The 26,568-nt window shown below is 47.4% G+C and overlaps 2 protein-coding genes across 3 annotated transcripts; both read right to left on the bottom strand.

Annotated features, from left to right (window-relative positions):
- Positions 1–15,174: 15,174 nt before the first annotated feature.
- On the bottom strand, positions 15,175–16,007 carry LOC109740448 (uncharacterized). Its single transcript, XM_020299511.4, has one exon. It carries the CDS (start codon positions 15,980–15,982, stop codon positions 15,524–15,526), a length of 459 nt encoding a protein of 152 aa, XP_020155100.2. The 5' UTR covers positions 15,983–16,007; the 3' UTR covers positions 15,175–15,523.
- Positions 16,008–20,176: 4,169 nt separating this feature from the next.
- On the bottom strand, positions 20,177–25,082 carry LOC109740465 (CMP-sialic acid transporter 1). Of its 2 annotated transcripts, XR_006666119.2 has the most exons (9): positions 24,857–25,082; positions 24,184–24,267; positions 23,694–23,908; positions 22,536–22,614; positions 21,488–21,657; positions 21,168–21,354; positions 20,760–20,837; positions 20,361–20,633; positions 20,177–20,281 (listed from the first exon to the last, which is right to left on the bottom strand). XR_006666119.2 is itself a non-coding variant. In XM_045230718.2 (8 exons), exons 1-8 carry the CDS (start codon positions 25,070–25,072, stop codon positions 20,529–20,531), a joined length of 1,134 nt encoding a protein of 377 aa, XP_045086653.1. In that variant the 5' UTR covers positions 25,073–25,082; the 3' UTR covers positions 20,177–20,528. The 2 variants fall into 2 exon arrangements, 1 of the variants encoding a protein (XP_045086653.1); XM_045230718.2 differs by having other exon boundaries at positions 20,177–20,633.
- Between the last annotated feature and the right edge of the window lie 1,486 nt (positions 25,083–26,568).

Consider the following 26,568-nt stretch of genomic DNA (forward strand, 5'->3'; position numbering starts at 1 on the left):
ACTACCACATGAAACATGTGGTAAGCAATCCAAACAATTCAAAAAAAAAATCTGTCCACTAGTTTTTTTTCTTTTACAGTAAAAAATCTGTTCACTAGGCGCAAGATCGCAAGTGTTAGTACACCGAAACTACAGATCTGAGGACAAAGACATGGATGGGATTGTTCTCAAAAGCAAGTTTTGGCACATCTGTTACATGATTATAGTGTGCATTTTCCTTGCAAAAAGAAAAGGGATTGTGCGCATTGATCTATCTATGTGTTTGATGAATGTGGGATGCAAAACATGAGGATATGTATGTTCCATGTTTATGGTACAATAACCTCTGGTCCATGCCTTTGGATAGAACGTCGTCAGGGGCAAAACGGTCTTTTAGGGACCTAGGAGCTTAGAATGAGACTGGAAATTTAAGCTGATTGCAAAAAAAAAAAAAAGTGGAGGCAAAAGATTTGTCTCATCTATTAGTTAAGGGAGACTAGAGTTCGAGCAATATTACAACACCTCACAAAACAAAAGGTCATTACTCTCCTAGTATAATTTGACCCAATTTCTTAGCCCCGCAGTTACCCAAAGACCCAAATCATAGCATCGTTTTTTTATGTTTGCAAGAAGAACCACCCGGAGAAGCTCTCTTGTGCACGATGCGGGCATTTCTTTCGTTCCTGTTGAAGGCAATGCAACTCTCGATATATTGATCGGGTGCACGGTGCACGTATACAAAGTACAAGGGCAGCCCTCAGCCTCATCTATACAAGGAAACTAGAGGCGGGGCCGGTAGGAGATTATCCTAACAGATACATGCACAAGATATGTTCATGTTCAACACCCCCCCCCCCCGAGTCGATACCTCACCTGTGACGCATAGACTGGACCGGAACTCCTCAAATGTAGGCGTCGGTAACCCCTTGGTCATGACATCGGCAAACTGCTGAGCGGTGGGAACTTGAAGGACATTGATGCGCCCAAGAGCCACCTGCTCTCACATGAAGTGAATGTCGAGCTCAATATGCTTCGTGCGACGATGATGAATGGGTTGGTGGAGAGGTAGACTACAGAGACATTGTCACAGTAGACAATGGTGGCCTTCGGAACGTCAAGAAGCAACTCCTGGAGAAGCTGCCGGAGCCACGAGCACTCGGCGACGGCATTGGCCACAGCACGATACTCAGCCTCGGCACTGGAGCGGGATACCGTGGGTTGTCGTTTAGACGACCACGATATGAGCGAGGGCCCCAGGTATACATTGTCACAGTAGATAATGGTGGCCTTCGGAACGTCAAGAAGCAACTCCTGGAGAAGCTGCCGGAGCCACGGGCACTCGGCGACGGCATTGGCCACAGCACGATACTCAGCCTCGGCACTGGAGCGGGATATCGTGGGTTGTCGTTTAGACGACCACGATATGAGCGAGGGCCCCAGGTAGACGCAGTAGCCGGAGGTGGAGCGACGGGTGTCCGGACAGCCAGCCCAATCGGCGTCACTGTAGGCAACTAGGTCAGTCGAGGGCGAGGCCGTCAACGTAAGACCCAGAGTCGTGGTGCCACGGATGTACCAAAGAATCCGCTTCACCAGGTTCCAGTGAGTGTCATGAGGGGCGTGCATGTGGAGACACACCTGCTGGACGGCATACTGCATGTCCGGCCGAGTGAGTGTCAAGTACTGAAGGGCGCCGACGATGGAGCGGTAGAACGCCGCATCCGGTGCGGGTGAACCATCGAGCGCAGAAACCTTGGCCTTTGGGTCGATAGGCGTGGGGACAGGCTTGCAGTTAAGCATGCCAGCCCGCTCAAGAAGGTCCTGCGCATACTACTGCTGGTGGAGAAAGAACCCGTCAGCGCGGCGTACCACCTCAATACCGAGGAAGTAGTGCACGGGCCGAGGTCCTTAATGGCGAACTCGGCGCTGAGGCGAGCAGTATGCTGGCGAAGGAGCTCTGGTGAGGAGGCAGTCAGGATGATGTCGTCGACGTAGAGGAGCAGGTAAGCGGTCGCCGGAGCCTAGTGGTAGAAGAACAGCGAGGCGTCGGAGCGAGTAGCTCGGAACCCAAGCTGCTGCAAGAAGCCGGTGATCCGCTGGTACCAGGCTCGAGAGGCCTGCTTCAACCCGTATAAGGAGCGGGAGAGCAAGCACACGTGGTCAGGACGAGCCGCGTCGACGAAGCCAGTAGGCTGCTGACAGAAAACCTGCTTCGAGAGATGGCCATGCAAGAACGCGTTCGACACATCCATCTGATGCACCAGCCAGGCGCGAGAGACCGCGAGCTGAAGGACCGCACGAATCGTGCCCAGTTTTACAACCGGGGCGAAAGTGTCGGTGAAGTCGGCTCCAGCATGCTGCCGGAACCCGCGTACCACCCACCGAGCCTTATAGCGCTCGAGAGACCCGTCAGGATGAGTCTTATGCCGGAGGACCCACTTGTCGGTGATGATGTTGGCATGGGAGGGCCGCGGGACAAGCTGCCAGGTGCGGTTGCGCACCAGCGCGTTGAACTCCTCCTGCATCGCAGCGAGCCAATGCGGGTCGCGAAGCACGGCTAGAGGTGACGACGAGAGGGGTGACAGCGTAGACATCGAGGCAGCGAGAAGGTACTCATCCGCGGAATAGCGCGTGCTGGGTCGATGAATACCGGCGCGAGCACGGGTGACCATGCGGGTGTCCGGGGCGGCCGGCGGGACCGGCGGAGGGGCCGGTACGGTGGAGAAGCCGGCGAGGCCGGCGGGACCGGCGGGGTCGGGGCCGCAGCCGGCGACGGTGCCGGCGAGGCCGGCGAGGGGGGATTGACCGAGGGCGAAGGCGACGAAGAGCCCATCGGGATCACCGGTGAAGCCGTCGAGGAGCCCGGGTCAGGCGCATGAGATGCGCTCGCTGACCGGGCTACGGACTCAACGGGAGTCGGTGGCGCCGTGGCCGCCGGCGAGGAAGCAGCCGGGCTGGCGGGAGAGCCTGGGGCGGCGGGTGACGGGGCCGGGTCCGATGCCACGGACCCAGACCGAGGCCCACGCGCCGCAGGGGGGCCCGAAGCCGGGAGGGGGGCCGAGCGCAAGTGAGCGGCCGCCTCGAGGGGCGCCAGGAGGCGCGGGTGACGATGGCGAGTCGACCGGCGGCGGTACTTGGTGAAAAGGAAAAGACCTCTCGTCAAAGTAAATGTGTCGTGAAGTGAAAACTCGGTTGGAAACCGGATCATAGCAACGATAGCCTTTGGTGTTTGGTGGGTATCCGAGAAAGATGCATGCCACGGAGCGAGGTGCGATTTTATGAGGAGTAGTGGAGGCGATGCTAGGATAACAGAGACACCCAAAAACACGAAGATCATCATAGGAGGGAGGGCTACCGAAGAGGAGATGATGTGGTGCAAAGTTCCCACGAGCATGACTCGGACGAATGTTGATGAGGAGGGAGGCGGTGGAGAGGGCGTCCGGCCAAAACCGGGGCGGGACATTAGCGTGGAAGAGAAGAGTGCGCACACAATCATTGAGGGTGCGAAGGAGCCGTTCGGCGCGACCATTTTGTTGTGAGGTATACAGGCAAGTGAGACGAAGAATCGTGCCATGTGTGGCAAGGAGGGTGCGAACCCCGACGTTGTCGAACTCCTTCCCGTTGTTAGTCTGCAAGGCATGAATGGGACGCCCAAACTGCGTAGCGACATAGGAGTAAAAGGTAGTGAGAACGGAGAGTGCATCGGATTTTCTCCGCAACGGGAAGGTCCACACATAGTGCGAAAAATCATCAAGTATGACAAGATAGTATAAAAAACCCGTATTACTGGCAACAGGAGATGTCCACAAGTTACTATGAATCAACTCAAATGGATACAACGCCACCGATGATGACGCACTAAACGGAAGACGGACGTGCTTGCTGAGACGACAAGCATGACAAGTATGATCATCGGTTTTATTACACGTGAATGAAAAAGTCCTAAGAATATGACGAAGGGTGGCCGGGTTTGGATGTCCCAGCCGAGCATGCCAAAGGTCCACCGTAGCGGAGAGAGCGACCGGAGCGGATGTGGAGGTGTTGGTGGAGTTCACCGGGTAGAGGCCGTCCGGGCTGTCACATTGGTGGAGCACCATCCGGGTACGGGCATCCTTGACAGGAAAAACCCACTTCGTCAAATTCAACAGTTATAGGATTTTCACGTGTAAGAGAACAAACGGAAACAAGATTGGTGACTAACTCAGGTGAAACTAAGACATTAGACATGTGTATAGGCGTAGAGTTAGACAGAAAAGAACCATGACCGACATAAGTAATGGGAAGGGAGGACCCGTCCCCAACAGTGATACAACATGAGGTAGAAACTGGATATACGGAGTTGAGGTTACCAGGGTTGGAAGTCATGTGGGCAGTAGCCCCGGTGTCCATATACCAGTCGCCGCCTCCGGTGTATGTGTTGGGTGTAGGGGCGGAGTGAAGCGCCGCAAGGAGGGCCGAATCCCAAGGAGCCGGCGGGAGTGCGGCAGCCGCGGCCGGAGGGGCGGCGGGGTAGGCGGGCAGGGCCGCGGGGTAGCCATGCATGGCCGCGGGGTAGCCGCCTGGGGCGGCGTACGTGGGCGCCACGGCGGGGTAGCCACCCGGGGCGGCGAACAACGCCTGATGCGCGCCGGGGCGGGGGCCGAGGATCCCAGCCGGGACGGGGGCCCGCGGCACGGGCATCGTGTACGCATGGACCACCCCCGTCCAAGGGTTGGTCGCGGCGGCCCAGGGGTCCGGGGGCAGCTGATGCTGCTGCGGATGGCGCCCCCCCCCCCCCCCCCGGCGCCGTGCTGCTGCTGCTGCTTGCCGCGGCGCCCCCCGCGGGAACGATCAGGGGCAGGGGCGGCGGTGGCGCCTGGAAGTAGGACGCCGGCGGCGGCTGCGGAGCCGTGGGAGGAGCGGCACGGGAGGTGCCCGCAGTGAGAGCCGTGTGCGTGGCCTGGGACTTCACCATCTTCATCCTCCTCTCCTCCAACCGAAGGTAGGCCACAACCCGAGGAAAGGTCGGGTCCGGGAGGAACGTGAGGTTGGAGGCCGCGTTGTCTAACTCTTCGTTCAGGCCGGCGGTGAGCGTGCTGAGGAGGAGGTCGTCGGAGACCCTCTCCCCGAGGTCGCGAAGTTCGTCAGCAAGTTTCTTAAGGCGCATGCAATAATCGTCAATAGACGAGTCAAGCTGATGGCAGCCAAAAAATTCTTGCTGAAGGAACACGCGGCGCTGGAGGGCGTTGTTGAGGAAGAGCCCGTTCAGCTTCGCCCACACCATCTGCGCGTCATCAGTGTCGCAAACGATGGTGTGGAAGATGTCCTTGGAGATGGTTTGGTACAACCAGCGAGTGATGGTGGCGTCGATGGTCAGCCAGTCGTCATCCGCGAACATGAGGTCGGAGTCGACGGAGCCATCGACGTGATCGATGAGGTGGTACTCGCGGAAGACGAGGGAGAAGTAAGTCTTCCAGGCGTAGTAGGTGGAGTTGGCGTAGTCGAGGACGATGGGCACACGGGCGAAGATGTCGAGATCGCGAACGACTTCCACCGGGGGAGGGCCGGACCTTCGAAGGGGTTCGAGGGAAGGGAGGTGGCGGCGTGGGGAGAGGCCATGGATGCGGTGCGGCGACCGAGGGGGTGGTGGCGGCGCGGCTGGGTAGGGAGGTGGCGATCGGGTAGGGAGGTGGCGATCGGGTGGGAGGTGGCTCGGGAGATCGGGAGAGGGAGGCGGCTCGGGAGGGAGAGGGAGACCGGGTGGGGAGGCGACTCGGGAGAGGGAGAGGGATCGGGATGGGGAGGCACACGCGGCGGCGGGGTGAGGATGCGGCGGCGGCGGCAGCGAGGTGCTGCTGCGGCAGCGGCTAGGAGCGGAAGCTAGGGTTGGATCGGAAGGGAAACTGATACCATGTTGAAGGCAATGCAACTCTCGATATATTGATCGGGTGCACGGTGCACGTATATAAAGTACAAGGGCAGCCCTCAACCTCATTTATACAAAGAAACTAGAGGCAGGGCCGGTAGGAGATTATCCTAACAGATACATGCACAAGATATGTTCAACAGTTCCAAATAGTCCAGACAATGAATTTTCTTTAGAAATTGATGTCACTGAAACGGAAAAATGGACATTTAATCAAAAGTGAATATGAGATTTAGGCATGTTTTGTACCTCTTCTGATCATATAGTTTTGACACGGGTTTTGGAGAAAGCTCAGTTAGGGCATCTACAACGCCGACCCGCAAATGTCCCCGGTATATGTCCGGAAGTGATCCGCGGACATGATGCAGGAGGGATCCCTCCAATGCTAATCACAAACTATCCGGTTGGGAGGAGAAAAAGTAGGTGGGGACCATGCATGTGGTGAAATATTTGTGATGTAGTGTCCGGTTGGAAGGAGAAAGATGAGAGGAGGACCATGCATGTGCGGTTGGGAGGATCCCCCACCCCCACCCCCCACCCCCGCGCGTGCGTTGTCTCTTGGATAACGGAATCCGTACGTCCGAACTGTTAAGCGGACATATACAAGTTCAGTTGGATGACAAAAGTAGTCTGGACATTGTGGTCCGGACATATAGTGGAGGTTTGAGGGTCCGCCCTGGAGATGCCCTTACTCTCTGTAACACCCCGGATGTAACTTGCCATATTTGTAACTCCGACTATTGACATTTTCGGCTATGTGCTATGATATTCCCTCCGTGGTCGGGTTTTGTGTTTCGTTTTGTATTTTTTTTCATGTCATGCATTTCATATCATGTCATCATGTGCATTGCATTTGCATACGTGTTCGTCTTTTGCATCCGAGCATTTTCCCCGTTGTCCGTTTTGCAATTCGGCGCTCCTATCTCCTCTGGCGCATCCCTCTTGTTTTCTTTCGTGTGCGGGTGTCAAACTTTCTCGGAATGGACCGAGGCTTGTCATGTGGCCCTAGTATACCACCCGGAAACCACCGGTCAAGTTTCGTTCCATTCGGAGGTCGTTTGGTACTCCATCGGTTAACCGGGCATCCGTAAAGTCCATTTGAGTGTACAGCAAAAACCCCCTCAAAAACCAGCCCAAAACCCACCAAACTCTCTTCCATGCTCTAGGTCGTTCGATCACGATCGTGTGGGCGAAAACCGCACCTCATTTGGACTCTCCTAGCTCCCTCTAGCTATATATTTGTGAGACCCCCCGAAATTCTCGCAGTCCAAAACCCTAGCAAACCTCCCCGCCACGGCCGGACACGTCCGTCTACGGCCGGACGATTTCGCTGCCGACCGCAGCCAGCCAACGCGTTCCACGTGGCCCGCACCGTGCCCCGCGCCGCCGGCCCGCCGGGCCCGTACGCCGCCCCCGCGGGCCCGCGCGCCTCCCCGCGGCCGAGCCCGCGCCGCCGCTGGATCCCGCGCCGCCGCCCGAGCGCCCTCGCCGCACCTTCTCCCCGCCGCCTCGTCGCCGGCCACCGCCGCGCCGCCACCGCCGCCCGCGAGCTCCTCCACCGCGCGCCGCCAGCCTCGTCGCTCCGCCGCGCCGGAGTCCGTGCGCCGGCGAGCCCGTCGCCGCCCCGTGCTCGTCGCCTCCTCTCCTTCCTCCGGGGCCCGTCGCCTCCTCTCCTTCCCCGTCGCCGGCCGGCGAGCTCCGAGCCCGATCGGATCTGGTGAGCCGCGTTGACTTTCTCCTCTCCTCCCTCGGAAATTTCTCCAAGTCATTGATTTCTTACAGCAAGTGCCCCTGTACGTGATGCCATAACTCTTTGCATGTAGATTCGATTTGTGCGTGTAATATGTCAAATTGTTCTCCTCATGATGCTCTTCATTTTGTTCAATTGCATCATATTCATTAGAGTTCATCTTGATGCCCAAATATCTGTTGGAAGAGGGCTAGTTGCTGTTATTCTCTGGTTCTTATCAGAACTTGGAGATTTGTCATTTTTGTATCATTTAATCTGTGCATCTTATGGGCATGAGCTCTATGTGTGTTTTAAAGTATGCCATGCCATCTTTCCAAGGGCGTATGCCATGTATTTTTGTGATCTCTGTGGTGACTAGCACAAGCATGCAAAGTAGGCCCCGTAATATTTCTGATTTCAGGGACTTAGTGATTTCTCTAAGTCCTTGTCTGCTGTTATTTTGTTGCCATGTAAACTTGATGCTACAGAGAGATCCATGCATATTTTGGAGTTGTTTAGTAAGGATGTTTTGTAGCTATAGTTGTAATTGATCCATTCTCGCCCTTGTTTGCAATTATGGAGTACCATAGCATGACTAAATCTTGCTCTACTTTTGCTATAAAATATTTCTGGCAGATTCTTAACATGATATGCAATTTTGCCAAGCTTATTGTAGTTGATCCATCCATGCTATGCTTTTGTTCTTACCATGTATAGCTTCATAAACATACCATCTTACTGTAGGTATGCTTGTTTTGTCATGAATTGCTCTGTAGTGAGTGCATCAAGCTCACAAAGAGGCCTACATATTATTATTTCTGCCATGCTCTGTTTTCTGCCAAGTCTGAAACCTGATAACGAAACTTGCTATGTTTACATGCTTGCCATCATATCTTCTGGACCTTTTTGGCTTATGGTTAGTAAGGGACTTTTGTCATATGCCTTTAGTAGAATACTGCCATGCCAAGTTTTGCCATGTTGAGTTCCTGTAGCATGTTGATTTCGTGCTCTGAACATTGCTACCTGATGCTGTTTTCTGCCATGTCCAGTTTTTCACCAAGTCTGTGATCCTGTTATCTTTTGCACTTTTGCCATGCTTGTTTGAGCATGTTATGTTGTGATCTAGCCGTAGCTCAGTGTTCATATTTTGTCAAGAATCTCCTGTAGATCACTGTCATATGCTTTGTTGCTATGTTGGAGTGCTGTAGCATTGTTGCTTGTTGCATTTTAAGTGCTATCATGCTGTTAATCACAGTTTTGTGTCATTCTTGTTTTGCTTGCCATTTGCAAACCGTGCATCCGTTTCGGGTGATCTTTATATCGATTTCGACCAAAATCATCTCATCTTTCCAGTGGCATGCTTGGTTTGCCAAGTTACTGCCTTGTTCATCACTTTCCTTGCGGAGCACGCATATGCATCGCATATCATCTCGCATATCATACATGTTTTGCATCATGTTGCTTGTGCATTCCTCGTGATTGATTGTGGTTCCGTTGCTTGTGTTCTTGTCTTGGGTAGAGACGGGAGACGAGTTCGTGAACGAGGAACCTGTTGAGTACGCTTACGAGGATCAAGCTTTCGACAACTCTGAGAACCTTGCAGGCAAGATGACCACCCCTCGAAATCACTTCTATCTTTGCTTTGCTAGTTGTTCGCTCTATTGCCATGCTACGCTACCTATCACTTGCTATATCATGTATTCCATTTTGCCATGTCAGCCTCTAACCATCCTTTCCTAGCAAACCGTTGATTGGCTAAGTTACCGCTTTTGCTCAGCCCTTCTTATAGCGTTGCTAGTTGCAGGTGAAGTTGAAGTTTGTTCCATGTCGGAACATGGATATGTTGGGATATCACAATATCTCTTATTTAATTAATGCATCTATATATATTTGGTAAAGGGTGGAAGGCTCGGCCTTATGCCTGGTGTTTTGTTCCACTCTTGCCGCCCTAGTTACTGATATACCGGGATTATATTCCTTGAGTTTGCGTTCCTTACGCGGTCGGGTGATTTATGGGACCCCTTGACAGTTCGCCTTGAATAAAACTCCTCCGGCAAGGCCCAACTTTGGTTTTACCATTTGCCGCCTAAGCCTTTTCCCCCCGGGTTTTCACGAGCCCGAGGGTCATCTTTATTTAAACCCCCGGGCCAGTGTTCCTCTGAGTGCTGGTCCAAACTAGAGCCACTTGCAGCGCCACCTTGGGGAAACTCGAGGATTGGTTTTAGCTGTACGTAGTGTTCATCCGGTGTGCCCTGAGAACGAGATATGTGCAGCTCCTATCGGGATTTGTCGGCACATTCGGGCGGCTTTGCTGGTCTTGTTTTACCATTGTCGAAATGTCTTGTAAACCGGGATTCCGAGACTGATCGGGTCTTTCCGGGAGAAGGTTTATCCTTCGTTGACCGTGAGAGCTTATGATGGGCTAAGTTGGGACACCCCTGCAGGGTATTTATCTTTCGAAAGTCGTGCCCGCGGTTATGAGGCAGATGGGAATTTGTTAATGTCCGGTTGTAGAGAACTTGTCACTTGACCCAATTAAAATACATCAACTGTGTGTGTAGCCGTGATGGTCTCTTCTCGGCGGAGTCCGGGAAGTGAACACGGCCTGAGTTATGAATGACGTAAGTAGGTGTTCAGGATCACTTCTTGGTCATTGCTAGATGACGACCGTTCCGTTGCTTCTCTTCTCGCTCTCTTTTGCGCAAGTTAACCACCATATATGCTTTTGCCGCTGCAGCTCCACCTCATTACACCATCCTTACCTATAAGCTTAAATAGACTTGATCTCGCGGGTGTGAGATTGCTGAGTCCTCGTGACTCACAGATTCTACCAAAACAGTTGCAGGTGCCGACGATGCCAGTGCAGATGATGGGGTCGATCTCAAGTGGGAGTTCGACGAGGAACGTGGTCGTTACTATGTGTCTTTTCCTGATGATCAGTAGTGGAGCCCAGTTGGGACGATCGGGGATCTAGCATTTGGGGTTGTCTTATTTTCATCTGGATTTTGACCGTAGTCGGTCTATATGATTGTATTTTGGATGATGTATGAATTATATTCATGTATTGTGTGAAGTGGCGATTGTAAGCCAACTCTTTATCCCATTCTTGTTCATTACATGGGATTGTGTGAAGATGACCCTTCTTGCGACAAAACCACTATGCGGTTATGCCTCTAAGTCATGCCTCGACACGTGGGAGATATAGCCGCATCGTGGGCGTTACACTCTCTTTGGTTTTGCAAAAGTTGTCTATTGAAAGCTATCACAATCTTTACAACACGCTTTACAACAATTATATTGTATAAAATAACATTACAAAAGCCCAATAAGTATATGTTTGGAAGATACTTCTTAAAATGAATTTACATATATCTTTTTGAGGGGGTGTTTGGTTCAGAAGTCCTAGGACTTTTTCTAGTCCCTGTAGAAAAAGTCCCTCCCGTTTGGTTCCTAGGGACTTTTTCTAGTCTCTGGGACTAAAAAGTCCCTGAACCAAACACCCCCTGAGTATCGAATGTAAATACTCCAAAAGATATTGATGGTCGAGGTTTCCAAATTTTGACTTGATCTACATATTTCCAGTAGAGTCAAAAGTACATGTGGTCCTTCAACTTGAAAAGTGCGCTAATTTTAGTCCATAAACTATCAGATGGTTAAGGAGACACATTTAACTTGGCATTTGTGTGCATCTTGCTCCATGCCAGAGCACGTTGAAGCTTACTTGCCAATGTGTCATGCTGACCTGGACTCTCAATTTCTTTGCATTTCTCATCCATCGCATGGTTGTTGCAACTATTAAACGTTAATGGGAATAATGTTCCTATTTAAGTGTGAGAAGAGAGATTGGAACGTGATCATACTTCATAGAAGGCCTACTATTTACCTAAGGGGTTGAGCAAGGAGTAGATCTAAGTCATTGTTAGGTTCATGTCGGCGTAGAGCATGTAGTAATGTGCAAAAATAATGCATTTGATTTCAACATCGCTTGCAATGTTGTCGAGACTCATAGATATCTTAGGAATTGGAAGGATCAGGGTGTACAAACTAAGTTCACCATGAAGATCAAGTGAGGTTGAACTCTTCTTCATCGTCACATCATGGCATCGGCATACTTCTTAGTCTAGTACTCCCTTAAGTTCAAAAATAAATTATGCTTCAAAAACAAATCCAGGAAACCCATAAAGAAATATGCAAGTGCGTCAAGGGCTATTAGCAAAAGATGTGGTGTGTTGGGCTATAGAGGCGCTCCATTTTCCTGACCGAATGTGTGCACAGTGGCAATTTTGCTCCGAACGCTCGGACTTGGATCAAAATGAAGACAAGGTAAATGCACCATTGGTGCTTCAATTTGCCATCAGGGCCAGCCATGGGCCATGGCAAAGAGTGTGATCGCCTAGGGCCTAGGCCGAGCAGGGGCCCATACCGTGTGCTTATGTATTTTACGTATAGTAAATATGTAATTTTAGTGTACAAGAAAAAGTATGACTAAGGTGGCTAGCACGTGGGATATCATCCTGGGGTTCGGGGTTTGATTTCCGCGATGCATTATTTTTTTAGCTTCAAAAAGAAAACGTTAGTGTACCAAGCTAGTGGGCCCATTCTACCAGTTCGCACAAGGGCCTTCAATATGCTAGGGCCAGCCCTGCTTGCCATGGACAATCTCTTTGGTACTTCCAATTATACAATGCACAAAAGTGGTTCAAAAACATTGGTTTCGTGTGCAATTCGGTGTCCTTGCCGTCTGTAGACGTTAACTGTGTTGCGCTGACATGGCACCGTATTTTTTTTGGAAGCATGCATGGTGTGCAAGCATGCCGTGGGGCCCACCTGTTGTTGTAGGACAGGTTGGCTGGCAGTTGTGTCCCACCTGCCAGTGAAAGTACAAAGATATTATTGATTAAAAATGGCTACATGTGATGCTTGAACTTGCTAGGGGCGGTCACTTTGGTGCTTGAAGTTATAGAATACAGAAAAGTGGTCAAAAACTAAGCTTTCGCGTGCAATACGGTGCCCTCGTCGTCCACGTTGACTGTGATGCGCTTCATAGTATTCTATTTTTTGGATTGTGTGTCCTACCGTCCGTAAACATTAACTATGTTGCGCTGATGTGGCACCGTATTTCCGTTGGATTGTGCATGTGGCATGCCAACGTGCCATGGGACCCACCAGTGACTGTAGGACTAGTTGGCTGGCTGTTGGATCCCTCCTTTTGGAATGCGCATGTAGCATGCCAGCGTGCTGCAGGGCCCACTTGCAACTGTAGGATAGGCTTGGTGACTATTGGGGCCCACCTGCCAATGAACAGTATGAAGAAATAGTCGATTGAAAAATGGCTACATGTGAGATTCGAACATGCGATCTCACGGGAGCCTACCAAAAGTGGTTCAAAAAATGACTTTCACATGCAATGCGGTGCCCCTCCTCGTCCGTAAATGTTAAAATGGACCCTAATAAAATGGTTATGTCACTTAAAAATGTTCACGTGTATTAATAAAGTTTATGTGTTTGCAAAAATTATACATATTAAAAAATAGAAAATAAGGTATGGAAAATTAAATGCGAGCCTAGTGTGCCCCTAGACTGCAGATGTGAAAATGATTAAATGAATATTTTATAATGTGCAATTTTAAAAATCATATGAACATTTATTATATATATAAAAACTTTCTAAAATTATGTTAATTTTTTATTAAATATGTGTACACTTTTAAAATTATATAAATATTTTTATAATTCCTAAAATAATTTAATTGTACAAATCTACAATAGTACTTGAATATTTTTTAAAGTGGCATCAATATTTTTCTAAAGTGAGTTATTTTATTTGTCTTTATATTATTTATAACACGTGAATATTCGAACCTAATTTTTATTATCGTATATTTTTAACAAACTTCTAAAAAGAAAAAGAAAAAGTAACATGGGGAAAATAGACTGCAACCCATTTAAGCCCCACAAACATGGTCACTTCCAAAACATTAAGGCTAATTAAAGCTCCTAGACATTGAAACGTTATGTGCTAATGACGTTTTTGGTTACTCGCATCGTTTTTTGCCACATACTTGTCCCGGTTAGGCCTAGCAGACGAAAAACAGACAAAAAACCATCATCTACGCATAGTTCGGTAGCCTGCATGTAGACTGCTTGCATTAGGGGAGCAATTTTGGCATGGTGTTTGGTGTCCTACATTGGTTGGGCTGATGCAACGACACGGTGTTTGGTTGCATACACTAAACATGATTAAGAGTTAACACCTACACATAACAGAGTTACACTAGAGTTCCTCGGCGACTGGCGGTGGCCGCGGCCACCTCCACGATCACGGAGTCGCAGGCGAGCGATCCCGTTGTCGGCTCGGCGAACTAGTTGCTAGCATCGTCACCGCAGAGAAAGTCTGTGCGGGGTGATGAATAGGAGGGCACTAAGGCCGAAAAAGGTGGAGGAGAAATGAAGCGTGTGTGCCATACACTTCGGCGCGAGAGAATAAATTGCAACTTGCTTGTCAGAAAAAAATTCCACCGAGGCCGACATCTACAAATCATGACCAAGGTGGTGCATCACTTCAGAGACAGTCTGGCGTTGGAGCTCGGCTGCAAGAAAATAACAAGGCATTTGATAAAGGCCGAAAACTTAAAGGGGCTCCTTGGATACCCGACATGTGAACTCTTCGGATACACCTCGGCGATCCTCGAGATCGGAGATAAGAAGATTTGTTGAATCAGCTTTCAAGACCGACGACCGAAGATGAAGAAAAGATCGAAAGAACCGAGCAGCGTCCCAACTTGAAGACCGGTTAAGGGGCTACTGATAGTGTCCTGGACTAGGGGGTACTCACCGTGTCATCTCCCGGCTAGGAGGGTCGGGCCGAGGAACCCCATGGCGGTTAATTGGGCCCCTTCGGGCAACCCAACAAGGAAGATTCCGTAAAACTTGACGCACAAGATAAGGACTCCTCAAAATCCTAGGTCTCTGTTACATTATATAACCCGAGGCTAGACTACTCGATAGATTATATTCTAGATATTCTTGACATCCTAGATTCATACACACATTAGATCTCGAGGTAGATCAACGTGTACTCTGTACCCCTTCCACAATCAATACAATACAAACAGGACGTAGGGTTTTACTCCCTCATTTTCTTTTTAGTTTGCATATAAAATTTGGTCAAAGCCAAACTTTATAAACTTTGAGTAATTTTATAGGAGAAAATATCAGCATTCACAATATGAAATTAATATTATTGGATGCATGATGAAATTAATTTTCATACCATATAGCTTTGTTATTGATATTAATACAAACGATGAAATTTAATAACCGCTGAAGTTTCACTCCTACCAACTGCTTTTGTGCCATAGGGGAAACCGCAAGTACCGGGCAAAAACTGTAAAACGACGGTTATTTTATAGTTTTGGGTATTTTACGTATCTGCTAGAGTTGCTCTAAGACGTTTTTTGACACACCCACTGCTAAAAACAGATTAGCCCCAATAGAAGTGGTGGTCGAAGTAGAAAGCATGCATTAAAAACTGTCAGAACTCAGAAGACAACAAGAGAGCAGATTTTTAGGACCCTGGAGCCTGTGCAAAACGATCAGAAGTGCAGAACTTCAGAGCAAAACGATCAAGGTCACACGTAGTACATACGAAGCCCTACATTTCACGTATGAATATCAGAAACAACCCCTTCTTCCACTGCTTACATATACTCCAAGAAACATGATATATATTCTCTATGGGGGATTGGAGATACGATTAGATGATACGATAAGAATATGTAATATTGTCACGAGATCTCGTCTTCTTCATACATGGGGACGTGATGTTGATGCTGCTGCCACTGCTGATCAGTCTCTGCCAGGCGCTGGCTCGCTGACCGGCCTCTGCTCCGAGTGGCGAGATGTAAGGAGAGTCAATACTGGCTGGGCCAGAGGAAGGCGCCCATGGCGAACCTCCTCTTGTCCTCGACGTCGCCGGCGACGGGGAGGCCGTACTCTCGGAGCAGGCAGTCGACGCGCCACTCCGGCATCGCCTCGTAGTCCGCCTTCCTGTACCGCGGGTAGTGCAGCGGCATCCGGAAGCCGCAGCTGAACGTGCCGCGCTCCGGCTGCTGGCCGCCGACGGCCGCCGTGCCGCCGCTGGCCTTGGCCATGCTCACGCTCACGGCAGGGCCCAAGGATCCCATGTGTATGTGTGTAGGTTTGGTTGCCGCCTCTGAACGCCTTGTAACTTCCAAGCAACTGGAGCTGTGGCTGAGAAGGGAGTGCCAGAGGCTGGAAGGGCTTTTATAGATGGAAATGTGGTAGAGGAATAACGTGGAGGGTGCTGGACCAATGTTTGATGCTGATTTAAACCTGTTCGACAAGCGCATTTAAGAGAAGATCGATCGTGCCGTGCCATTCTGGCTAATTCTTTCTCTCGTGGTGAAGCCAAGATTTTTTCACAAAAAACACAGAAATTTCCCCGCTGTGCGAAATTCGCCGCGAAAACTCAACCGCTTCCTATGAAATCCAGTTCCCTGAATTCCAAACGGAACGGAGCCCAATCACCGCTCCATTTTTTTTTACCGAGACAACTAATAACTGGATTATACATTTCTCCAGGAGAGAGTTTCCGATGTCCTTTTTATGAGCATGCATGAGTTTGGCATGCCAGGCCAGCAAAGCTTGCGGCAGAAGCGTTTCAGTTTCAAGGATGTGACTTGTTGGCGGGGGACTCGCCCGGACTCGGTGGGCAGGATGCCGATACTGCGGGCGACATGGAGCTAGGGGAAACCCAGCGGCAACCTCGTTCTGGCAACACGCTCCATCGGCGTTTTATCTTCCTCAGCCTTTTTCCATTTCGTCTCCCTGCCTGGCCGAAACGAATGCGGCGATCCCTTTCGGGGAGTGGCATGCGCCGCAAGGAATAGATGGGGTGCGCGTTTTGCCCTTTCCCCCTTCTCAAGACAGAAACGAGGGAACCATGAGCACGAAACCAGTGGCAACATGAGGCGGTCTTCAGCTAACAGTCTAACACCCAAACAAGTCCAATCAGGGGTGGTTGGTTATGCGTACTCAGCTACTGCCAGGGTTTCATCCCCTAGTGGTAATTCACAGTTACCCGAGAGCCAGGCGATAGGCGACATGGCACAAATCGACGGCTTACTTTGAGGTCAAATTCAAATTCAAATTCTTTGTTTGGGCGTATGTAGCTCAGTGCACAAAGACCAGGAATATATATATACCATCCTCTAACCCTCAGGCAAGCCCTCCTTGCCACATAAATTTCATTACACACGCAAAAGGGGATCTCAAGCCAACGCAGACTCTGTAAGCTACCTTGTTCCCTCCCCAAAACTCTAGAAAGAAGATCCCCTCTGGAATGGGAGAGGAATGTAATCTTGGAAGCTTCAAGTCATCAAGAATTCACCAGACAAATATATAACAACGACCTTAATGCAACAAAAGGCTTGATTTGCCATCTAAGGAACATGCACCAATATGATGAATTTCTTGCCATTAGTACATGGCAATATGTCAAATTGCCACATCCTTCAACTAGGCATCTACTCCCTCCGTCCGAAAAGCTTGTCCCTAGATACATCCATTTAAGGGACAGGCTTGGGACAAGTTTTTTCGGACGGAGAGAGTAGGATATATCGGACGCGGTGCTTAGCTCGGGTGCAAATATTTCGGGCATAGACAGGGCTAGCCATTATCTGGTAGGTTAAGCTTTCATAGAAATGCCCTGTAGGAAGTAGGAACAGTAACCTGATTTCCACTGACTAGCGTGATTTTAGCTTGACATCTTCATAGTCCTCTCACACATGTAATTCTTGTAAAACTTTAATCATATTAAGCAAAATTATACTGCATAAGGTAAAATAATTTTAGAAAACATTAGACCAATATTTGTACAGAGCAAGCAAGTCATACTAGCGAGATAAAAGCAAGGTCCCCAATTCATATGATCGATGTGCCAGCCTTTATGGCCCGGAGAAGCACATTTGGAGGCTAAAGTTTTCTTGAGGGAGGGGAAAGAATCTGAAAATTATAATGCTGACACTCGAAAAGCGTACAACTTGTCTAGAAAGAAAAGGATCGGCAAGAGCACACAGAAATTGCAAAAAGGCATAGGTATAGCGTCCTTGGTCAATGCTGCATTGAACGCATTTGGCATTACTATTTCTGAAACAGGTCCTAACAAGTACCCTTATCATGGCTATGTTTACAGAATATTGTAAGACAGGGCCAGAACCCAAAGCAGGTTTTGCAGCAGAAATGAAATGAGCTATACTTCCACATCCAGCCTAACATTCTACAATTCAATTCGAGATTTGACTACTTGAGAACGGGAACACTATTCAAGCATACTTAAACCAACTTAGATTGTTTCAGTGAGCAACAACCATCTACATGCATTTCCAGATATCACTGAGTACGTCAATATAAGTCACATGGCCTCCATATTTTCCATGGAAACATCCCATCGGCATATCATGACTTCCTAATCTTGCAATAAGGTGCAGACCAATGTGCACTACAGCAGTATAATGGGAGAGAGGTCCTCATAAGTACAAGTGGTTCATTAAGTGAATATATTCAAGGGTGCTATGCCGTGTATGTCCAGTTGCTGGTGATCAAAAACCAAGGTAACTGTAACGAAAAGCTAGACGCACTTACCGGCAGAGTATACCATCTGGCAGGATGGCAACCACACAACCTGATTTCTGTGTTAAGCAAGTATTAACAAAACTTTGAATGTAATGTATGAGATCTGCCCGGCATCTAAACTATGCACTTGCTGCCACAAAAGAAGTCTTAAATCTTCCTCAAGGATGTAATAACTCATATTTAGTCACCAGTCCTGTATCTACTCTTCCATGTGAATGACAAAATTTTAGAGCGTGGTTAGTAAACCATTTCGAACTAACTGGAGAATATGTGTACATATTTCCATTTCTAAATTCAAAAGAACATAGCAATCAGCCTTCATCTCCTAGTGGTAATTCACAGTTACCCGAGAGCCAGGTGATGGGCGACATGGCACAGATCGACGGCTTACTTTGAGGTCAAATTCAAATTCAAATTCAGATTCTTTGTTTGGGCATAAGTGGCTCGGTGCACAAAGACGGCAAATATATATGCCCTCAGGCAAGCCCTCCTTGCCACATAAATTTCATTACACACGCAAAAGGAGATCTCAGGCCAACGCTGACTCCGTAAGCTACCTTGTTCCCTCCCCAAAACTCTAGAAGGAAGATCCCGTCTGGAATGGGAGAGGAATGTAATCTTGGAAGCTTCAGGTCGTCAAGAATTCGCTAGACAAATCTATAACAACGACCTTAATGCAACAAAGGGCAATATAATTTGCTCATTTGTCATCTGCGACAGAATATGCACCAATAAGATGAATTTCTTGTACATGGCAATATATATCGTACTTGGAGCTCAGGTGCAAATAATTGAGGCCTAAATAGGGGTTAATCGCGTTATCTCGTACTTTAAGCTTTACGTAGAAATGCACAGTAGGAAGTAGGAACGGTAAGCTGATTTCTACTGACGAGCATGATTTCAGTTTGACATCTTCACACTCCTCACACATGTAATTCTTGTAGAACTTTAATCATATTAAGCAAAACTATAATGCATAAGGTAAAATAATTTTAGGAAACATTAGACCAACATTTGTACAGGGCAAGCAAGTCATACTAGCGAGATAAAAGCAAGGTCCCCAATTCATATGATCGATGTGCCAGTCTTTATGGCACTAGGAAGTAGACTGGAGAAGCACATTTGGAGGCTAAAGTTTTTCTTGAGGGAGGGGAAAGAATCTGAATATTATAATGTTGACACTCAAAAAGCATACAACTTGGCTAGAAAGAAAAGGATCAGCAAGAGCACACAGAAATTGCAAAAAGGCGTAGGTATGGCGTCCTTGGCCAATGCTGCATTGAACGCATTTGGCTTTATTATTTCTGAAACAGGTCCTAACAAGTACCCTTATCATGGCTATGTATACAAAATATTGTATACAGGGCCAAAACCCAAAGCAGGTTTTCAGCAGAAATGAAATGAGCTATACTTGAGAACTGGAACACTATTCAAGCATAGTTAAACCAACTTAGATTGTTTCAGTGAGCAACAACCATCTTACATGCATTTCCAGATATCACTGAGTACGTCAATATAAGCCACATGGCCTCTATATTTTCCATGGAAACATCCCATCGGCATATCATGGCTTCCTAATCTTGCAATAAGGTGCAGACCAATGGGCACTACAGCAGTATAATGGGAGAGAGGTCCTCATAAGTACAAGTGGTTCATTAATTGAATATATTCAAGGGTGCTATGCCGTGTATGTCCAGTTGCTGGTGATCAAAAACCAAGGTAACTGCAACGAAAAGCTAGACGCACTTACCGGCAGAGTATACCATCTGGCAGGATGGCAACCACACAACCTGATTTCTGTGTTAAGCAAGTATTATCAAAACTTTGAATGTAATGTATGAGATCTGCCCGGCATCTAACTCATATTTAGTCACCAGTCCTGTATCTACTCTTCCATGTGAATGACAAAATTTTAGAGCATGGTTAGTAAACCATTTCAAACTAACTGGAGAATATGTGTACATATTTCCATTTCTAAATTCAAAAGAACATAGCAATCAGCCTTCATCGTCTACCTGAATACAAATTAGCAAAGCCACCAGCAGTTAGCCTTTTGTCCACTAATATCATGTGTTCACTTCAATGATTATTTACCTTCCCTGCAACGTGATGCTAACCGAAGAATCTTTTGAACATTGTAGCCTACTAGCCTCAAAGGATGACTCAATTTAAGCTGAGCCCAAGATACTCAACTAACGCTGCTCCCTCGATCAACAGTACACCATCACTCTGATCAACATGTCAGATAACAGTAGACTGTACCTACTTCGCTGTAGCTGGCAATGTTTGTGGCAATTCAACTAGCGTGTGTACAGGCATAAAATACATCTGGAGGGAAATTATGCAGATGACAATGCCCAAGAAAAGCTGCAATACAGGGGCAGTAATCATGTATTAGAACGAATAAATAACCAAGGATAGTCCATCTCCAAACATGTAACTATGAAACTGACAAGAAACAAAAAGATTACAACACAAAAAGAATATTCCTACCTGAACTGTAGCTCTCACGTTGAAAAGATATACAGACAAAACCATTGTTAAAAGCATGGCCATTGAAGTTGAGTACACCTGTTGAAACAGAAGTTCAGGAAACAAAGTTTCAATTGCAAGTTCATAAAACTAAAACGATGAAACAAAAAGCATAATCATCATATTATCAAAGTCAGATGAGAAACTGTGGGTTGTTAGCTTCCTTTCTTTTTTCTTCAGCAGAGGTGCAAAGGAATCTAAAGAGTTGTCGAAAGGAGAGCGGGTGGTCAAATCAACAGTTTTCTCTGAAAAAATAGCAATACGACTAATTGGCATGCAAACAAGACCTATAGTGTCACTTTGCAGGCATTAGGAGAAGGAACTGAAATTTAAGATGTTTTCTGATATGCATAGTCTAGACGATCTAACCTTTACTATGTTGTCAGAATACTTCATCAGCCATGACACTAGCAGACCGGTAGACCCTAAGTTGAACACAACTATCCATGTTGTGATGGAATAGCCATTAAAAAGACGCTGCCACCATGGACCCATCTCAAACCCAGCCTTGAAGTCACCATAGACAAGCCAACCCATGTTGAAGATAACTCCAAACCTGACAGCACATAAGATGAATGTAAAATACTGTTCATGGGATACGCAGGCAGCTGTGCACAGAGGATGGTTAAATGGGAGTTAGGGCTGTGTAATTCTAGACAATAGACCAGTGTCTAGATATAGATACCTACGTATATAATTGTACATTTTGCCAGTACAGACTATCACTATTCTTCTTCATCAAGTACTCAGTGTAGACTCCAGCTAGTGCAGAAAGACAAGCAGAAAGTATCCCAAGCATGTAACCCTGGAATGGTGCTGAGAAAACCGAATCACATGGTGCATCTCCACATCCCTTGACCTGTAAGGGGCAGAATAATTACTTAAAAGACAATCTAAATTCATACACAGGGACAATAAAAAGTGCAAGACGAATAAGTTAAATTTTTGTTTTGTCTTTTTACTAAGAAAAAACCATGAGAAAAGATCTTAAAATAAGTACGCCTTTCCAACTTTAATTATAGCTAATATGTAATGAAATGGAAAAATAACGGAGATCTCATGGGGCAAAGGGCAAAAGAGTAATCGGAATTGGTACCAGCTTCGACCCTTGCTGCCAGTAACTACATGAGGGAGCCAGAATTCTAGTCTAATAGGTACTAATTACTCCCTCCGTCCCATAATATAAGACGTTATTACATACCATATGTGAGTATATGCGATGTAATAACGTCTTATATTATCGGACGGAGGGAGTACTAGACTAACGACCACATGTTTTAGTTAATAACTAAACAAGTGACTCATTTTACGCCTATAGAGACCTTTTAACACACGCTACTAGTTTTGTACTTGAAATACAGTAATGCGTAACAACCACTTTGTGAAAAGCATTGATACAATAACGTGTTATGGATTTAATGTTTAAGTATAGGCCATCAAAACAGTATTAAGTGCTAACATGCCAATGCCTTGTGATAACACGCTACTAGCTTAAAGTGTTGTCAAAGTAAGCATAGAGTACCGTGATTACATGGATATAGTTTAGTCTTCGTGTGTATATATAAATATACCTCTAATCCTAATTAAAAATGTCAAGACCAGGCAAACTGAGATCAGTTTGCACTGTTAGTTCATTAGTAATCAGATTTCTATATATGTTGGAATGTTGCAAAAAACGTGGGACCATATATCAGGAGTAATATAATAAAACAGGACAATTTCGCAATAGTAACAAACCTGGCTTGTAGTAGTGCCCACAGCAAGTAAAATAATTGCCATCCATTGTAGATTTGATAATTTCCTCTTTAAGACAAGCCTGGCACAATTAGCAGACAAAACAGCATTAGTCAATCAAGGGGAGAAAGAATCAAGTACCATTTGCACTGACTACTTATGTAGAATATTAACTCTACTAATAGTATGAGCGTGTATACACTGCATCTCACGTTTAGGTGCACTACCATGGTCCATGTATCCACTTCAAAAAGATTAAAGATGCAAATGTCATGGAAAAAATTCTGGAAAGATGACAAGTGGCACCAAACAATCTATCATGTCACAAAGTTTCAAGTCGGAATTTGATCTATGCATGGAGAAACAGAAAAAACGAATACATATCTTACTGGAAAAGAAACCCAAAATAAACCAATGGAAAAAAGATAAAGCTACTATACACTGAAATTCCAGTTTCCTGGTACATGTGTTTTGTGTTCAAACATGCAGCATGCTTGAGGACCTCTGTAGAGTGTGCACAGGCGTGCATCTAAGGGTGGGATGCACCAGAAACTTTCTCATAATATAGCAACTTACTACAGGTAATAAAACGATTTTGAACCCAATAATTTAATCTCTGAGAAACAAACATAAGATTATTGATATCTACATTGCAAGAAACTCTGAAACCACAACAATGCATGCACTGATTAGGTGAAAATTTTGACTTTGTGATGCAAGCCATCAAAAGGATATAAGCATTTTAGATTGTACAGTGTAGCCAACAGGGAACAATATAGCTGTGCAGGAAGATTGGAGGGAGTGTCCATGTATTTGCCAAGATTTCCATATTAGACAGATCTTAAAAGGTAAAACATTGAGGTGAAATAAAACCACAAGATATATAATGGTCACAATTGAAATTCTGAGTAAGCTAATTGCTTAGTTCTGGAACAAAACCAGAATAGGTTTTCCCAAAAATCCATTCAATTGTTTTCAATCAGTTTGACTATTTTAGAGTGCATCAAATCTGAGTTTTGTTAACAGGGAGCAAAGTCTGACATGAACCACATACAAGACTGAATGCAGGCAGTACTTGGAAATTAAAAACATATTATATCATGCTAATAGTATTAGGAAGCAAAAAACACAGGCAATGTTATGAAGAGGCACATGGCACACCTGAACAAAATTCCAGTTGTAACAATTTTCAGGTTCCCCAATATCTGATAGGTCGATGGATCAACATAAGTCAAGGTCGCAAACTGCACATTGTTGTGGATGAGGTATATGACTGAAGGAACAAGATATAGTCGCACACTTTTCCACTCCTTTGTCATCCTTGGTGGTGATGAAGACTGGCATTCTTTCCAAAGAAAGAAGCTCGAGACTGACAACTGCGTTGAGAATGGGGTAATGTCAGAACTGATATAAGATGAATCACTGTCTTCTGCATATCTGAACCACTTACGGTAAAGAGTTATGGAGTTCCAAATTCATAGTCTGCAGGCCTAGACTACATGTTTGCACCACTTAGGATAGACAGATGTAAATGTCCCAAAATTATTGTCTCCTACTCTACATATTTGCAACACGGGTTAAAGCAGATATATTGGTCCAGAGATTGTTATGGGCAATAGCATAAGATTCCAGAGAATTGCAATATATGTACCTTGAAGAATTCTGCGAGAAATGGAATGGTCGCATAGTCATACTTATACTTGCCATTGCTCTGAGAGAGCGTGGTCCATATACCCTGCACATATGTAATGCAATCAGAAACACTCGACAAATGAGGTCAAACAACAACTCATGTGCAACATTCCAGGCTTATTTAACTATTGTTGGTCAACCTTCATTGGGTTCCAGACTGCGCAATGACCATGACCAACTCACTAGGGGGGTCGGTATTTTCACAACAACCCAAAGCCAGGGCATGTTCAAATGAACTAAAACCGATCACCTCTCGGCGCGTTACAATGTACTGGTTCAGTACATCTCGAGACTGGCAAAGAAAAACTGAGAAACAGAGCGCATCTTGCTAGCGTCCCGGCCATTCCAGGAGTCCAGGCCGCCATTATTCTGAACCGCGGTTGTTCACGAGCAGAGAACCACGACTGCATTTGCGCGCAGCACCGGTAGATCGAAGCCGCCGCCGCCGCCGCCTCTAGTCCTCTGCCGCGCAGGCGCCATGTCACGGAAAACAGAAACCCGCACACCAATCGAATTCCGTAATCAATTCCCGTTCCGGTACAGATCTGGCGCCCGATGTGGTGTGATTAAATCGACAAAAAAGGAGAGGGGGGGGGGGGGGGGGGGGGGGGGGGGGGGTTAGGGGGCGTTGCCTGCGAGCTGGTGAGGACGGTGAGGAGCGCCGCCACGAAGTACCACTGCATCGTCTCCTCCTGCCCCTGTTCGCCTTCCGCTGCGCTGCGCCGTTTCTCTTTCCCGACGTTTCTGTGCTGGAGAAGGAGGGGGGACAACGGAGCAGAGGATGGAGAAGCGCACCGGTGAAGCCTGGTGGGCGAGCACTTCGAGCTTTTCAGAACTTCACTTTGCATTTTCAACCCCGGCTATTGTTTTCTTCGTATAGTTTTTACGGGGAAAAAACATGATGAGGTAGAACAGGTGGGCTTAAGGACGGGCCCACCTAACACTACAAGATTTTTTTTTAAGAGTACGCCAAAGGCATACCATATTTTTATAGAAGGAGGAGACAAAATTTGTACGAGATAGGCACGGGCCAGAAGTAACCCTCTAGGCCCGGCCAACACCCATTACACCCGAACCCAACACACTAAGGCTACTCTCTCTTCTTCTCAAAAAAAAAAACTAAGGCTACTCTCTCACAAACTGGATTAAACCACCAACTCCAACACCGGCTAGTCTCCATTGTTGCACTTCTCGGAAGATGCTGTCCGCCAGCTCAGTCGGGGTCCTCTGCTGCTGCAGCCTGTTAAACACCCACGCGTTCCGTTGCTTCCACAGCTCCCATCCGACTAAGATAATGAAGGTGTCGTATCCTCGCTTGAGGCCCTTGGGCATACCCGGCCTAGTCTCAATCCACCAATCCAGGAAGGAGTCTTCAATCACTGGAGCTCTGGTGGCCAACTTTAGCGTATCAAAGCAAATATGCCACACTTGTCGGGCATACCCACATCTGACCAAGATGTGTTCGACATTGTCTTCGTCCTGCAGACATGTATAGCAAACCGATGGGTTGTCTTGCAGGCCATGTTTTGCCCTCCTGTCAGAAGTCCAAATGCGGTGCTGCACAGCCAGCCAGATGAAGATCTTGCACTTTGAAGTGCCCAACTTTTCCAGATGCATGAAGCGTAAGGAGCCCTTTCATCACCAAGACAAAGTCTCTAGTAGGTCGACCTGGCAGAGTACAGACCAGAGGGATCAGCGGGCCAAGAGAAATGATCCAGAGAGCTGGTATCCCGTTGGACAGTGTTGATGGCCAGGTTTAGGTGCACCAACTGCAGGTGACCCACGAAATTCAGCTCCCCATTAACATCTTGCAGCCACCTTGCATTATCCATCCCTTCGCTGACCGTACGTTTGTTTCTAATGCGAGTGTCAACCACCGCGAAACCGTGTATCCAACGATCCCTCCAGAAAAAGGACCTTGGTGCCCTCTCCCACCTCGATCTTAACTAGGCTATCGAAAACTGCCCGAGCCTCCTCATCTTTGATCATGCACAATCCCTGCCAAGGTCTTTCAGGATCTGTGCGTTTCAACCACTCCCACCGAACCCTAAGCGCAAGACCCTGCAACTTAAGGTTTCTAATGCCGAGCCCTCCAAAGCACGTCGGCTTGCATATCGCGTTCCAGGCCACCAGGCACTGGCCTCCCGTGACCTTCTCCTGACCCGCCCAAAAGAATGCCCTCATCCATTTGTCCAGCTCCTCAAAAACCCAGTCCGGCGCATCAGTGATCATGAAGTGGTGGATTGGCTTGGCCGCGACAACGGACTTGACCGGCACAAGGCGCCCAGATCTTTGCAGCAAAACCGCGTTGCCAGCCGGGCGCACACTTCTTCGCTCTGTCCAA

This window comes from Aegilops tauschii, chromosome 7, assembly GCF_002575655.3.
Source record: "Aegilops tauschii subsp. strangulata cultivar AL8/78 chromosome 7, Aet v6.0, whole genome shotgun sequence".
Taxonomy (NCBI): domain Eukaryota; kingdom Viridiplantae; phylum Streptophyta; class Magnoliopsida; order Poales; family Poaceae; genus Aegilops; species Aegilops tauschii.